Source organism: Thamnophis sirtalis, unplaced genomic scaffold (assembly GCF_051295495.1).
Source record: "Thamnophis sirtalis isolate CommonGarterSnake01/CBP01778 unplaced genomic scaffold, rThaSir2_p1.2 scaffold_2, whole genome shotgun sequence".
NCBI classification, from domain to species: domain Eukaryota; kingdom Metazoa; phylum Chordata; class Lepidosauria; order Squamata; family Natricidae; genus Thamnophis; species Thamnophis sirtalis.
Window position 1 is genome coordinate 155488875 of NW_028261382.1, and position 16333 is coordinate 155505207.

A 16333-nucleotide genomic window follows, 5' to 3' on the forward strand; every position below is an offset into this window, starting at 1 on the left:
TTATTACTTTATCCATATCAATAAAAGACAGACCTGTAAGAAACATTAATAAGCAGTCTTTTTGTGTGTAACTGATTTAGTGCAGAACTCTCAAATACCAAAGTGTACACCAAGCCACATTGCCTATTCATTAGATTTGTAGAGGTGGTTGCTAGGCTCTTGTCTATCAAGGTGTTTTGACTAAAAAGAGTTTGACTTTTAGATGATTGAATTTTAAAGGGGAGGTCAGCTCCTTTTATTTCTTTATCTACTGCTATTGCTGGGTTACTTTTGCAATGTGAAAATAATTTGCATAAAATAGGGTGTATTTGCAGGATAGTATGCCCACTACATTCTACCTAAAACTGATGATTAGTGCTGGATTGGATACCCAGAAGTGGAATAATAACATTTGAACTTCAGTTAGAGGTACTTTTTAAGAAAGCCACACATGCAACTATTGGAGCTGTCTCATTTTTCTTTCTAAGCAACATGTGCTCATGCAAAAAGCAACAAAATAATGTGTCAGCTCTCCCAGATAAACCAGAGACAGAAAACCCAACTAAATCTATTGTTTTAGGCTACTTTAACAGAGTCTTTGAAATCTGAAGGTACAAACTTTCACTTTTAACTATCTGATCAATTAGGGGTAGTAGGTCCTTGGTTAGTTTCTTTTTCTGACTATTAAATGACTGCAGGCTCCTGCCTTTCTTATCTGAGAGTTCCCTAAGCAGCATCTCATTACCTCATTACTCAAGATCTCCATATATTACACTACTGAATGATACATCTAACAATAAGAGATTGTATTTTGGTCCCATATCCCAATTTCTAACTCATAACTATTCTAGCGTAACCCTTCCTCTGCAGATCCCTTGAGGGTCAGGGATCCTTGAGAACAGATTAGTTTTGTTGGAACAAGAGGGAAGAATTGCTGGAATTATATTTTCCCTTATGCAAAGAGAAGATTGTTCTCAATTGTATAGAAACCTTTACTTCTTACTGGGCCCTTTGATTCACACTGTTGAGAATCTGAGCAGAACTTATGAAAGAAGAAACTCAGCTGAATATTTTGGTTGGAACCCAGACCTATTTCCTCCAACAACAACCCTGTGAAGTGGGCTGGACTGACAAAAAATGGCTGATCCAAAGTCATCCCACTGGCTGTCATGCTTAAGGTAGGACTAGAACTCATGGTTTCCTGATTTCTAGCCTGGTACTTAACTGTTAGACCAAACTGGTTATTTGTACTTATTGAATTCTCCCCATTCACACAAAAAAACAACTCTTGACTAGGATTGAGGATCTACTTTTGGAAGGAACATTTCTTTTTACTCTAGTCAGATGACAGAGCAACATGAAAAAACTCCACTGTACAAATTTACTATACTGAGGCTAGATCCTGATCCCTAAAACCAGGGATATTATCTTTATATTTGCCCCTTGAAGATATGCCAGTTCACAGGAAGTAAACTAAAGAAATTATTTCCCTGCACTCTTCCAGATCTTGCCTATTTTTATCATAAAAATGAATTTATTCTATTGGGAACAAAATTCCCTGTTTGAAGACATAATTACCGTACCCATTTCTTAGCCCATTTGTTCCAATCATTGTTCATATCTATTGCAATCTCAGCAACTCTTTTCCTAATGTACACAGTTGGATATCAGCTTCAGACAGAATATTCTGCAACAGTGTTAGGTTTCTATCGGTTCGGCCGAACCAATAGTGGCTTGGTGGCCTCGGTCATTGGAACTGACAGCGACCCAGGCCTGCCACGTCCCTGAACCGGTTCTCTGGGTGGCAGTGCAGGTGCCGCCATATTTGTTTTTGCTTCTGCGCATGCACAGAATATTTTTTATTGCACTGCGCATGCACACAGGCGGCATGCCCATGAGCGAACTGACAGTAGTGACTGCCAGAACCCACCCCTGTTCTGCAAGACACCTATCTATCTGAGTGTTCTAATGGTAGTAGGAACTCTGCTGTGGCGAAAGGGAATTTTTCCATTGTTCCCACAAGGCTTTGGAATATTTCCTGTGAGGCAGCCAGAAATGCCCCCACTCTTTCTGTCAAACTTTCCTAAAATATTTATCCTCTATATTTAATTTGATACACTATGTATACTGTATCACTTCAAGAATAACTCCTTAAAAGGCAACTTTCAACAATAGAGTAGAAAGCATCACACAATCTGTAAAAACAACAAAATTATATAAACAACAGCTCAGCTAAAAGATAATCTCATAAATCATATCAGTACATCCACATTAATATTGATAACAAAAGGCCTGCTAAATAAATATTTTCTAAACAAAGTTGAATACCGAGACAGAGATAAATTCTAAATCTCCCAAGGAAGGGGATTCTGTTGTTTTTAACAGCTGCTACAGAAAATATTTCCTTATTACTTTGTATATCTACATATCAATCTTAATCAAAACATATTGGGACAAATGCAGTGATGGGTCACTAACCGGTTTACTAGTGCTTCTCTCGCCCGGGCAATGCTTCTGCACATGTGCAGAACCGTCTGGGTGGGTGAGCAGAGCCTAATGCCACCTCCACTACTGGTTTGGCCGAACTGGGAGCCAACCCACCTCTGGACAAATGTATCAGGTTCTCCAGAACACCATTTTATATTCCCAATTCTGAGATAAATAGGGTGAGAACTAATAAGTAGTGTGTATGATATTGAACATAATATTCACCTTGCATAGCATCCTTAAGTATTTAATTTAAATTGATCAACAAAAAATAGCAAAATGAATATATGGACTAAATTAAACTCATTATACATATAAATTCATAAATTGCTTCCTTGTTTAATTATTGGTTGTTTGTTTGGTTGTGTGCCATCCTGCAATTGAATCACCTTGCTGCTGTCCATCCTCTTCATCTTTTACTTTCCACTTTTTAATTTGTTCCAGTTTCACCCTTAAGCAGCTAGATAATATTTCCAGTATCTGAAAACTAGATGCTATATTCTCTTCACTTTACTTTTAGACTATTCATTATAATGTCCGTGCCAGAATCCTTGGAGTGCTGGCATGACACATAACATGGAACATTAAGAACACTTAAGAACATTATCTTGCACATCTGTATTTGAAAGTTACTAATGAAGATCAGATTCCATCATCATTACAGGTGCATTGTATTCTTGCATTGAATACTCACTAAGCATATTTTAGAAAGTACCCACACAGTGATCCCTTTGATAATGGAAAGAAGGAGGAAGGCTTCATGCCTTCTGCCATAAGAGCTAAAATCCAGTTGATTGATGAACTGAACAGCAACCTAATCTGTCTGAAAAACTGCTGATTTAAATTTTGGATGACAAAACTTTTGCAGGTTATTTATATGGGCTATTTATTTATGAAGGTTTGAACTTATGTTTTAGAGAAAGTTGGTTTTTTTTCATTGCTCCTACTGTCTATATAATTTGTATTATTTTAGCTAGCAATAAAGCATAACAGCTACAGGCTATGTGATAACTGCATGTTGTGTTTTAGTACGGGTTTGCTGTGATAAGACTTGCACTATATGCGACTGATTTTGTATTCACAGTATACAGACTTCTACCAACTTTAATATCCAATATATCCTCACTATTTCCATTCAGTTCAAGCCAGAAAGGGGCACTGCAGGAAAAGGGATGCTGGTTTACGGGTCCCACTTCCTTATTTACTCCTCACTTTAAGTACGGTATAAGTTACTTGTACTTTTGAATTGTGCAGAAACAAGGTAGAGGAAAAAGTTGTGAGACATGTAGAGATCTCCTATTCCTTGCGATATCCCTTCCTGCTGCTGGAATGGGAAGTAAAGAAAACCAGTCCTTATGCCCTGCAGCAGAAGGGCTAGTCTGCATAACCACTGCATTAAACCTTAGGCAGTTTAATTTTATAGCATTCAGTGTATTGCAATAATATAATGTTGGTTCTGTTTTTATATGCATTCTGAACAATGTAAAGCAGATAAGAATCAAACAATTTAAGAATCATTTAAGAAGAGAGACAGAGAAAATGTGTTTAAATGTATGTTAGAGATATCTAATGATTCCTGCTTTTGTGCCATAATCAGCTGCATTGCATCAGCTAGCACAACTAATGTTTACCTTCTAGTATTACACACTGGGGCTTTTTTTTTCTTTCCTTGCATGTGAACATATGCCAGAAATTTTTTCAGTAGGAACATCAGAAAACCAGAATATTCCATGTGAACAGATATGTATTTTAAACTTAATACCGTGGGAGTCTGCTAAATTTGGTTTTTTATGTGGCAGTACTGCAGATATAAATCTTAATATTGTTTGCACTAGGACAAGGGTTAATGATTTGACTTAGAAGCCAAAAATATATCTTTGACTAAAATATGGTTTATATACTACTGTATTTACCTGGCAGGAAGACAACCCTGAGTGAAGACAGTTTCTACCAAAACAAATCTATATTATCTTGTCCTTAATAAATCTAGGATTTTCTCATTTCTAAGTTAAAGTATTTTAAAAACAAACCCTCATCTTCCTTTCACACAAATACAACTAACAAACTTTCCTAGACTGCTTATCAATGACACACTTCACTTCTTAAGAGCATAATTTGATCTTCTGGATGAGGTCTTAATTATATTCCTTCAAAACTATTTTTTTAACAGAAAGCTCCATAAATATCTTCTATTTGTTACACTCCCATAATTCCCTTTTTCCCCCCTTTCTTTTTTTTCTTCTAACTATATGTTAAGAAATAAAATCCAGGTCAGCTATCCAGTTCCTTATATTAATGCTAAGAATTAAGTCGAGGAAAAAATGAAATGTATGCAAGCTTTTGAAAACTGCAAGCCTGTGGGAAATTTATAGCTTAGTGTGCTTAACTCTTCGGTCTTGTGTCTGTAAATATTTTGTACATTATTTAATACTTAGGGAACTTTAAGCAACTGATAAATATGCATCAAAATATATGTCTGGCTACCATTTATATTCACATGATTTAGCAATAACAATAGCAGTTAGACTTGTATACCGCTTCATAGGGTTTTCAGCCCTATCTAAGCGGTTTACAGAGTCAGCATATTGCCTCCAACAACAATCCAGGTCCTCATTTTACCCACCTCGGAAGGATGGAAGGCTGAGTCAACCCTGAGCCGGTGAGATTTGAACAGCCGAACTGCAGAACTGCAGTCAGCTGAAGTAGCCTGCAATGCTGCATTTAACCACTGCGCCACCTCAGCTCTAGCCCTTTTAAGACAAGCTGAACACAGTAATCATTTTGGTGCAAAGTATGTTCATTGCTTAAATAGCTTTAAAATCAGAATACTTTTGAAAGTATTCAGTTTCAACTAAAACAGATTGATTTTTAAGTGGTTGTTGGAAAGCAAAATCCCTTTAAGGCCTCTGTTAACCTTGCCACTCCATGTGAACTGTTTGGAATACTGAATGATTAGAATCATTTGCCCACAGATTATGTCATTTGTTATAGTGCATGCAGTGTTCTCTGCCCTCTGCAGGCTGTTTCAGTTCTATTGAAAAGGCAATTAACAAAAGATGCACAGCATTTTAAGCAGGTATTTTAAGAGTTCTTCTAGAGGCAAAGTATTTTTTTTAAAAGATGTACCACTTAAAACAGGATGTTGCTTATAAAAATTACTATTCTTGAACTGTAAGTTGTCATCTATGATTTATATATAAACAAAATCTACAATTGTGCCAAGCTTCAAGCTAATTGTGTAAAAATTGTCATTAATATAGCATATTTAAAAGTGCTGGAAATTGATGGATGTATCTCCATTTTTGGAAGATTGTCAAATTTCTCTGAGATATTGAAGAAACTACTGATGTACTCATTCTAATTTGTTAAGAAAGATGGTCCAGCTTTACCTATATGATGTTCTAGATAGCTCAGAAACTTTTCCTGCTCCATTGAAGCCTGTTTTGTCTTAGCTGGTGGCAGAAAAAGTCCTTTTGGGTTTGCTTTTTGGTTTATACATTATTCTTCTAAAGCAATCAAGCAGTTAACATTTTGCAACCAATTTCATTCAGTCTAAAAAAATAGAACAAGGAAGAGGGAAAACATAGAAAACTAAAAAAATCTCTAGCCTTTACTAAATCCTTCATGTTATTATGTAATGAGTTTCATAAGAAAGGATATAGTCACTGCAAGACATAGTTCAGCTGAGAACTTCTTTTTAAAAATAATCTTAACAAAGCACTAAGAATCTGAAGATATATTTGATGTATTTACTAGCATTTGAATATTGTGGTGTATATAACAACAGCTTCCAAAGAAGTAGTTGTTTAGTGAAGATAAAAATTCCCCCTCACATGTGTGCTAGTCGTTTCTGGCTCTAGGGATGGTGCTCATTTCCGTTTCTAAAAGAGCCAGCGCTGTCCGAAGACATCTTCGTGCTCATGTGGCCGGCATGACTAAACGCCGAAGGAGCACTGTTACTGTCCCACCAAAGTGATCCCTATTTTTCTACTTGCATTTTTTACGTGCTTTCGAACTGCTAGGTTGGCAGAAGCTGGAACAAGTAACGGGAGCTCACTCCCTGACGCAGCACTAGGGATTTGAACCACTGAACTGCCGACCTTCTGATCAACAAGCTCAGCGTCTTAGCCACTGAGCCACTGCGTTCCTTATTGTTTAATTTAATTAAGTTGCTTAATAGTTTGTTTAAAATTTCTTGAATGTAAAAAAGTTGCTGAGATAGAATTTCAGAATCCGGAGTATTCATGTTGAATTTAGTGTGATTATTTTAGAAGAACAAAATAATGACTGTTCTACTCCTTCATTCTACATAATGTAACTATTTATTTTATTTTTGAACATAAATTCTATATTATTGCATAAAACAAGTGTGGATCAAAATCAATATTTCTGTGTTGTCAGCCTACATAAGAACATTTAGAGATAGCTTGTCAAAAAAGTATCTGCGGTATTTCCTATGCAACTTGGCTAAAGATACTTAAGAATCTAAAGATAGATTATAATATCAGTAACCAAAAATACATTTCATTCTACTTTTTAAATAATTAACAGTATTTAAGTCTTGTTTATATATTTATTAAATTTGTTTGCCACCCATCTTGCGATAGATACACACACACACACTCACACGTCTCAGGGCAAGATTTTCCTGAAGTGATTGTTATTTAGTATTTTGGACATTACTTAAAGATTTTTTTAATATTAGTTGTAATACTTAGGTTTTTATTTCTGATAATCCATACTGAAAATTTGCTATTTAATAGGAAGAAATAAAATTGTAGAGATGAGTTTATAGAAATGGGATGAGATATTGAATTAAGTGGTGTTTGGTTTTATTTTAAGAGATAGTGCTAAGTTCTTAGTGTTGTTTATACTTTCTGGGGAAAAAGAGGGATGTTTTCTTTATTTTTCTGCACATTTTAATGTATTTATTCTGTATTTGTATGATTTTACTGGTATAATATAATATTTTAAAAATATTGGCGTTAGTAAGGAATTCCAATAACTGAGGGGCTGCCACAAAGAAGAGGGGGTCAACCTATTCTCCAAAGCGCCTAAAGGCAGGAACGGAAGCTATGGATGGAAATTAATCAAGAAGAGAACCAACATTAGAACTAAGGAGAAATTTCCTGACAGTCAATTGGAACAACTTGCCTCCAACAGTTGTGGGTGCTCTAACACAGGAAGTTTTTAAGGAGAGATTGGACAACCATTGGACAACCATTTGTCTGAAATGGCATACGCTTTCCTGTTTGAGCAGGGGCATGGACTAGGACACCTCTAATCATCTGGTCCCTTCCAACTCTCTTATTCTGTTGGTTTTTTAAGGAAAACACCAGAGGTACATGTGAAGGAGAGTTTTCCTATTGGTAGAGAAGATTAATTTGTATATCTCTCCCATGTAAATTGTTTGAAAATAATATTTTTTCTAGATTTTATTCAACCCAGAAGCACATCGGTGCAAAAACAAAAATGTGTTCACTACAAATTCACTTTCTTTCCTCCCCCCCTCCCCCTTTCTTGATGCCTTTAAAAAGTAACAGGATGTAGAGAAGGTATATCTGCTTGGTGTTTATAAAAATAAAGATTGCCATGCTTATAATTGGGGGGGGCTAACATTTATAGTCAACAACAGCATTTCTATGAACCTCCCAAGTGACATAAAATGGTACAAAGGTGTCAAAAAATATTCAGTACCTGCCTGGCTTCCAATGAAAAGGTGTATTTCATAGCAGAGATCCAGATTGCTGGGCTTTGCAAAAAGGTGTCAGAAAGAGCAGTTAGAATAGTTGGACATTTTAGTTGCCTTTGAGTCTCAATGTGGCATGAATGATGGTGTTTCTTCATTAGTGAATTTTTTTCCTAGCATTTTCCCCACAAGTGCACTATTTTCTTTTCTTTTTTCTAATAACTTGGTTGCAAGTTATTAACCAACCAGCTTATTCAACCTGAGATCATGGCTAAAAAAAAAAGAGATTGCCCAAATTCACCCAGCTTTCATATCTAAGGCAGGACTAGAACTTACAGTCTCCTTGTTTCTAGCCTGGTGCTTTAACCACTGGACCAAAGTAGCCATGTTATTATCTAACAAGTGCCCTCTACATTCTGTCTAGCCAATGCTCTAAATGTCTTTACTACTCTTAGAAACTGACATCTGTCCCCAACTCTAATTGATTTTCATTTATTCTTCAAATACCTGGATGCTGCAATTTCTTCCCAGCAGCTTGTGAAGTGCTGCTAAACTGTTAATTTGGAAAAATACTAGAGCACTCTTTCCTGCTCAATGCTCTTACTATTCATTAAGTTTTATTAACCATCTTATTGCCATGGTAATAGTTTTTGCATACTTTGGTAAATCAGATACAGATCCTACTGGTTCTTGCATCTCCTCTAAGAAATTTATCACAGTTCCATTTCCCTGGTAGACCTATGTCTTTTGTGAGAATTATATATTTTTCTAGAATCCCTAGATTAGAAAGTAAGCATGAGCAAAACCTTATGAGAGTCAATTATTCCTAAAATTTTGCCTGAACAGTGTTTAAAAGAAAACATTGACTCCCTGGAAGATATTGATTGGTTGCATCAACATAGATACATAATCTTTCAATGTAAAAAAAAAACTCCTTAGTATAATGCAGTGTTGGTGAATCTTTTCAGCACCGAGTGCCGAAACGGGAGTGCATGTGTGCGCAGGATGTTGGGTTTTTATGGTTAAAAATGTATGTTTTCTTTCAGCTTCCTAGAAAGAATAGACAGTGTCAGTCTGCCTGATTACACGCCCACAGATCAGGTGAGTAAAATGGAGTAACAAATGTGAATTAGTATGAGAGTCACCTTTAATAAATTAAATGAATTCAAGCAGGCTTAAATTGGGAAATATGTTTAATTCAATAATCTTTTTATTCATTTATCCCAGCCATAGTTTAACGTCATATATGCTGTTCATGTTAAAATTGCTCTTTATGATTCCAATAGAAAAAGAATTTTGAGAGTAGCTTTGTGAGTCCACAAGGCTTTAACACTTCCCTTATTGTGTGCCAAGTTGTTTCTGAAACTGAGGAAAGGTTTAAGAGGTTTCTGGAGTGGAATTTTGGAGTGAAAAGAAAATCACCCCATTCCGTGAACAAAAGTAAAATAATTCTGCTACTGCCTGTCACATTATAATTCTGTCTAATATTTAAATAATTGTTCAGAATTATCTTTGACACTGTCAGATTTGAATTCATACAGTAGCTTGTGCTCACTGTTTTAATTATATGAAATTGTTAATATATCACATTGCTTTGCAGGCCAAATTTGCTTAATTAAAATGGAAAATTGTTTTTCATTTCTAGGATCTCTTAAGATGCAGGGTTTTGACTTCTGGGATTTTTGAGACAAGATTCCAAGTAGACAAAGTAAATTTTCAGTAAGTACAGTAATAATAACCTTTAATTTGTGTCATGTTTTATAAAACAGTGGAAACAAATGCAGACATAATTAACATTTTTACTTACAAGGTTTTCTAAAATAAATTGCTCATTTATGACATACAGGGTAAGAGATCAAGGTATATTCATTAGTCAGTGCTGACCTGGATGTTTCTAACATAGGACATTATTTAATATTTGCTTATTTTTGTTTGATGTATTAGTCTGTGGACCTTAAAGTTTTAGTATAGAAGATTAGTATAGTACATAATATTAATATAGAAACTAATGTTTCTATTAATTCATATATAATGAGTTAAAAGAACAAGAATTCATTAATTGATAGTGCTAATGTAATGGACAACTTTAAATTTTTGCTAAATAAGAAAGCTCTTTCATAAATAATATAGTGCACACAGAATATTATTACTAATATGTCTATTCTTTTGGCTGTAATAACCTTTTTCTTACCTAATACTTTTCATAATATCAAAGCTGCCTGTTCATTTTTGTCTAAAATATTCTCTAGGCTAGTCACCTCTAAGGATTATATTATTATATATTAAACTAGTTGCTCATATCATTCTAATAAGATTGAATATATTGCAAAAGTTTCTGAAATTGTTACTGAAATTGTAAACTCCTCCATCCTTTCTTACAAATGGAATCCCCTCTCTCTAAGTTGGTTTGCCCAATTGTTTTTATTTAGCTTTGAATATAGCTTTAGAATTGCTGTTACATTTGTACTCGACCACACTATTCCCCTCTATTTTCAGCTGAGCTAATAAATACTAAATGGCCACCTACTATTTAGGCTGACCTTTCCTAAATTTGACCAAAAACGTAGCTAGGACTATGTTTGAGACTTACAAATGAGACTTAACTAAAGTTTGACAACAGATATTACAAAACAATGTTCCATTTTGCTTTCATGCAGTATTTATTGCAGTTTCATTTCCATTTGCAAAAGTAAGTGCACATTAGGAAAATGTGGGGGTTTTTTGTACATTCACAAAGAATAATAGTCTCTGTATTTCAACAGCATGTTTGATGTAGGTGGTCAGAGAGATGAAAGAAGAAAATGGATCCAGTGCTTTAATGGTAAGAAATATTTTCACATTCTGTATTTGGTCTGAATGCTTGCTGTTTATTTCTTATTGTAAATATGTATTACTTTTATTTATCGGGGCTTATTGTTTCATCCTTTATAAAATCTCATAATTTTGTTTATATGTATACCAGTAATTTACACTGCATTTATCATCATATATGGGAAGCATAAGTGTTTCTGATTAAGTCTTACTCTTTATTTTCTATCTATGGTATGTTCTTCCTTAGATGTCACAGCTATTATCTTCGTTGTGGCCTGTAGCAGCTACAATATGGTCATAAGAGAAGACAACAACACAAACAGATTGCGCGAATCCTTAGACCTCTTCAAAAGCATCTGGAACAATAGGCAAGATACCCATGCATAAATCAGCTGCATTGGTTTGATAAAAACGTATCTAGGATGGGTGGAGGATTTTTGTGAAAAATCTGTTAGAACAAATCAAGATTTCTATTCAGATTTTAATAATTGTTGCAACCTTCAGATTAGTTCCTGGTTTTCTTAGCATCATTATAAACAGGAATTGATGAGATGTAGTAAAACCTTGACTTAATGGACTTCCCATTCTAAAACAGTTGGACAGTTGACTCAATGTTTGACTCAGCAATTGCATCATCAGTTTATATTGTTTTATGCCAATGATGTTACCTCAAAGAACATCAGTTACATCAGTTCAGATTTAATAGATATTTGATTTCAATGTATATCCCGTAACTCCCAGTTGGCCCAAAAAAGATTTTCCTCCTTAGATGGCTGTTTTCTCTTAGAAAATATAAATGTCAGCAGATATTTGGACTCTGAATTAATCTTTGGGTCTTCACAGGTGGTTACGGACAATTTCTATCATTTTGTTCTTGAACAAACAAGACATGCTTGCTGAAAAAGTCTTGGCAGGGAAGTCTAAAATTGAAGATTATTTTCCCGAATTTACACGTTACACTGTACCTGAAGATGGTAAGTTTCTTAACTAAAGTCTCTTATGCTTAAATAATTTGAATGTTTATGAGATTGATTACTTTTGTGCCAAGTCAATATGAGCTCTTAGATAGATTTTTTTTTCTGCATGATATTCTATCCCTAAGCTAGTCTTCCAGTGGTACAATAATTGACTATCCACCTTGCTGCTGGTCATTCTCTTCTCTTTCTTTCCATTTTCTTAGCATTAGAATCTTCTCCAGAGAGCTACATCTTCCCATAATTTATGCCTTATTTATTCAATGATCAATGATTTGTTTGTTCATAGTATTCTCAGGAGTGTAATCCAACATCACAGTTCAAAAGTATCAAGACTCTGACTTGCTTCTTCAAAGCCCAACTTTTGTTTCAATTCACATACCAATTGCTCCTTTGCAGTTTTGCATATCAGAGTAGTATCATCACCCTAGCACGGATTATTGATCTTTCCATTTCTAATATTACAATCACACTCATCTATTTTGAATCCAGATTTCCTTAATACAGATGGCAGCAAGTAGGTTGAATAAATAAGTGGAGGGTATTGTCCCACTTCTTTGCCAATCTGAACCCAGTATGCTTCATTATATTCTGTCCATATTGTGATTTCCGATATATGTATCAGTTTTGCATGAAAATAAAGACACCATGCACATATTTTTAAAATTCATATTGCATATATTTGAATATTTTCAATCTATGAATCTATGTTCATTACAGCAACACCAGATGCAGGAGAAGATCCCAAAGTTACAAGAGCAAAGTTTTTTATTCGGGATGAATTTTTAGTAAGTATTGGTGATTTTTTTTAACACTGTATTAACTTTATAAATTTGAATACCGATATTCAATACCGTTATATTATTTTTCTATAAGCTTTGTTATAAAAGCAACTCTTATCTTGAAACCAGTCATCATTGAATTACAAACCATTATAGCCCATTTTTAAATCATCACCTCTCTTTATAAGCTATGCAAAGCATGCAAAAAAAAAAAAGCAGCATGCTACCATAAAACCCCACGTTTCTTACCCTCAACATCTTGATTATGGCCATACATGAAACATTAACTGCTCATATATTTTTCCGTGTGTTTTTTAGCTGTGAGTTGTAATAAGCTGCAGTGAAATAAGCCTATAGTACTATATCACTTTTTTAGTGGAAAATCAGGCTAAGCTTACCTGGTGAGTAGGTTGCAAAGTTAATATATTCAGTTTAGTGTCTGGTTACTTATTCAGTTTTAGACAAATTGGGGGGTTTATCTTTGGAACATCCAAGCATTCCTTGAATAAATGTGTTTAATGCATAATTTTTGACACGTTAGCTTGAGATGGTGCTATGCTGATCAAGTCTTCCTGCATCTTGTTGTCATTTCCCAGAAGTGCTTTTATCCAACTTTGTTCTCAGCAATTTTTTCATTATCTCTTACAGCGAATAAGTACGGCAACCGGAGATGGAAAACATTATTGCTATCCACATTTCACGTGTGCAGTTGACACAGAAAATATTCGGAGAGTATTCAATGATTGTAGAGACATCATTCAGAGAATGCATCTTCGCCAGTATGAACTATTGTAATTAAGGACACCATGGAGTCCGTGGTTTTAAGCATCTTTCTTTCTTGGCTTCCTCAAATGAAGTAGAGGAAGAGATACTAGATCCATCTGCCTCCTCAGTTCGTTTACTTTTATTAGACTTTCTAGCCAGCCCATGCTTTAGGGACAATATGTGTGTTTTATTTTTATATGCCACTTCTTTGTCATTCCACTGAAGTCTTTGGCTACCTCTGTTTCTTTTGGTTTGGTTGTAAATTTTTGTTTATGTTTAATTAATTGGACATAGTCTGCTAATTTTTTTTCAGCAGACTTGTTAGTTCAAGCTGGTATCTGCTAGTTAGATGACACTGTGTCATACCTAGAATGTTTTTGGAGGGTTCCTTTTGTGTCATGACACTGAAGAGTACTTGATATACAGAAAGAAAGGGAATAATGCACTTTGCTTCAGAATTAGAAAATACTGTTGAGGATGTATTCATGCATGATGTAGCAGCACTATGATATTTATTACACTGAGTTTTCAACAAACTGAGTTGCAGGTCAACTGATGAAGTGACCTCCTCTTCTAAGCCATTGCTGGCCCAGGAATAGAGTAGGTAAGCAATTTTGGGAGGTTTGGAGCTAAGAGTCTCTTTACACCTCAGGCTTTTGAATTTAGAGCTACTTTTTCAGCCTATTGCATTTAGGCAGAAAATTCACCTTCACATACCATATTTCTTCTGTCCACAAATGATTCGATTAATTTAGATCATTTTTGGACATCAGTCTTCTATAAAAATATAAATATATATATAATATATATATATAATATATAATATATATTTTTTTTGTTTTACTGCTGGTTTATTATATTGTACAGACTGTAAAGTGTAATATTATTTTGTACAATTTTATTGAAGAAAATACTTGTAGAAGATCTTTGTGCCTTGATTATGGCTGTACCTGTAAAATGAGCTAAGATGTAAGTATGTTTTTGATTGCGCTGTACAGCTTGATGTCAACTCTACCTACAGCAGTGACTGGAGGTTTGAAAAAAACTCTGTAGAGTTTAGGGATTTTTTTCTGATTTATATAAAATGTTCTTTAGTATAAAAATTATAAATTATGCAAATTTTAGTCATATTAACTTTCCAAGTAAGTAATTGCTGCTACTGTAGCAGCAATAGCCTATCATACTCAGCTTTAAAAATTGATTTAAGTGCCCAAATTGCAACCTGGTGTAAGTTTCATGGGAATATCTTGTTTTACCTTTAAAACTATGTTCAGTAATTCTTTGGTCATTCATAAACCGTTCACAATTGCAGATTGTGAATGTGTAAAGGCACCATTAGATAAGGGTTTTTTTTTCAATCTTTGTTGCAACAGCTGCTTTTATTGTGCAAATTGCAAGAAAGAAAAAAGGTGTAATCCTTGTGTTTGGCCTAAGAGAATTACAAAATGACGTATTTATTTCTTTTAATAAACAGATCTTAGAAAATGGTTTAATTTTAAATATTGTAGAATCATAATGTTTTTTCAAACTTGAATAATTTATGCAAATGACATTCACAAAATAAGTTGTGGTACAGTTTAGCATAAAAGCAAGAATTGGTGTAGCAATAAGGCATGCCTTTCTCGGTAACTATGAAATTGTTTTATATTTTATACATAGACATTATGTCAGAGTACAGTTTCCAGTGCCTGAGAAAATCTGTACCAATATTTAAAATTTGTAGATGCAATAACAAATTCAGAACTTCATAGATTATAACACTTGGATTATCTTTGCCTTTTGCTATGAAGATAAATTACTCTTAAAATATTTTGATGACATAATGTGAAACTATTTTTAAATTAGGAAGGCATGTTTATTGCATATATAACCCCAGATCACTTTTAGAAACTGAGAAACAATTGTATCTCTGCAAAAGAATTGGGCTAGTAATCTGTCAAGATATTCTGATTTTGAAGCATTTTAGATCCACTCTGAAACTGGTACTTTGACATACTGTATTCAGTCATAACCTTGTTATGTTTCCAAGATGATTGAAAGACACTTATTTTGATATGATGAAGACATACCAGTCTAAAGATTCATATTTCCTCTAAAGACAAAGCAGTGAAAATGTAAAGTACTGCCTGTTTTTTTTTTAAAAAAAGGATGGTTCTGTTATTGAAAGGAATGGAGTAGATTATTATAATTGTTTGCTGCAAATGTCACAGATTATATTCAATCGTTCAGACAATTATAATCTAATGCCCTCCAAATAGATTTTGTTTACAACTTTCAGAACTCTTTCCAGCATGCCTGGAAATTTTGAGATCTGTTGTCTCAATTCTTAGGTGGGCAACATGCTGAGGAAGGCTAACCTAAACTCTTCTTTACTGAATAAAATTCTCTTTAAAGTTTATATAAGTAGATAAAAAAAACCAAGTCTATACATTTCTGCAGCTTAATTTATACTGCCTTTTTAAGTTGCATACTTAAGCACTTTTTTAATGCTATTAATCAGATAGGACTTAAACATTTAGGAATGGTGTGCAAAGTTTTCCAGTAAGGTTTATTTCTCTTGGGGGGGGGGGGGTGGAATAGTCAATCACACAAACTGAGTCATACCATAAAAACTCTGTGTGAATCTAACAGTAGTTGTTTACATCTTATTCCAGGGGAAATGTTCAGCCAAGCTCCAGTCCATGTGTCCATGGATGCAGAGTGCACACCCTTATTCTGAATGTGCAAGAGGCTTCTTCTCAGTTTTCTACCTGGTTTGCCAATACTCTGCAAACTTAATAGCAAAGGGTTTTTTTGTTGATGCTGTCACATGACTACCATCTAAAACTATTTACATCTAATTTAAA

The 16333-nt window shown here is 34.4% G+C and overlaps 1 protein-coding gene across 1 annotated transcript in view; it reads left to right on the forward strand.

The window, feature by feature from the left end:
* Positions 1–15654, forward strand: part of LOC106551129 (guanine nucleotide-binding protein G(olf) subunit alpha) — a 60173-nt gene extending 44519 nt beyond the window's left edge. Inside the window, exons 6-12 of the mRNA XM_087707305.1 lie at positions 9202–9256; positions 9801–9874; positions 10918–10976; positions 11214–11334; positions 11810–11940; positions 12661–12728; positions 13371–15654. Coding sequence (XP_087563431.1) covers positions 9202–9256; positions 9801–9874; positions 10918–10976; positions 11214–11334; positions 11810–11940; positions 12661–12728; positions 13371–13517 — 655 coding nt within the window. The 3' untranslated portion in view covers positions 13518–15654. The remainder of the gene's footprint in view (positions 1–9201; positions 9257–9800; positions 9875–10917; positions 10977–11213; positions 11335–11809; positions 11941–12660; positions 12729–13370) is intronic.
* Positions 15655–16333: the final 679 nt, after the last annotated feature.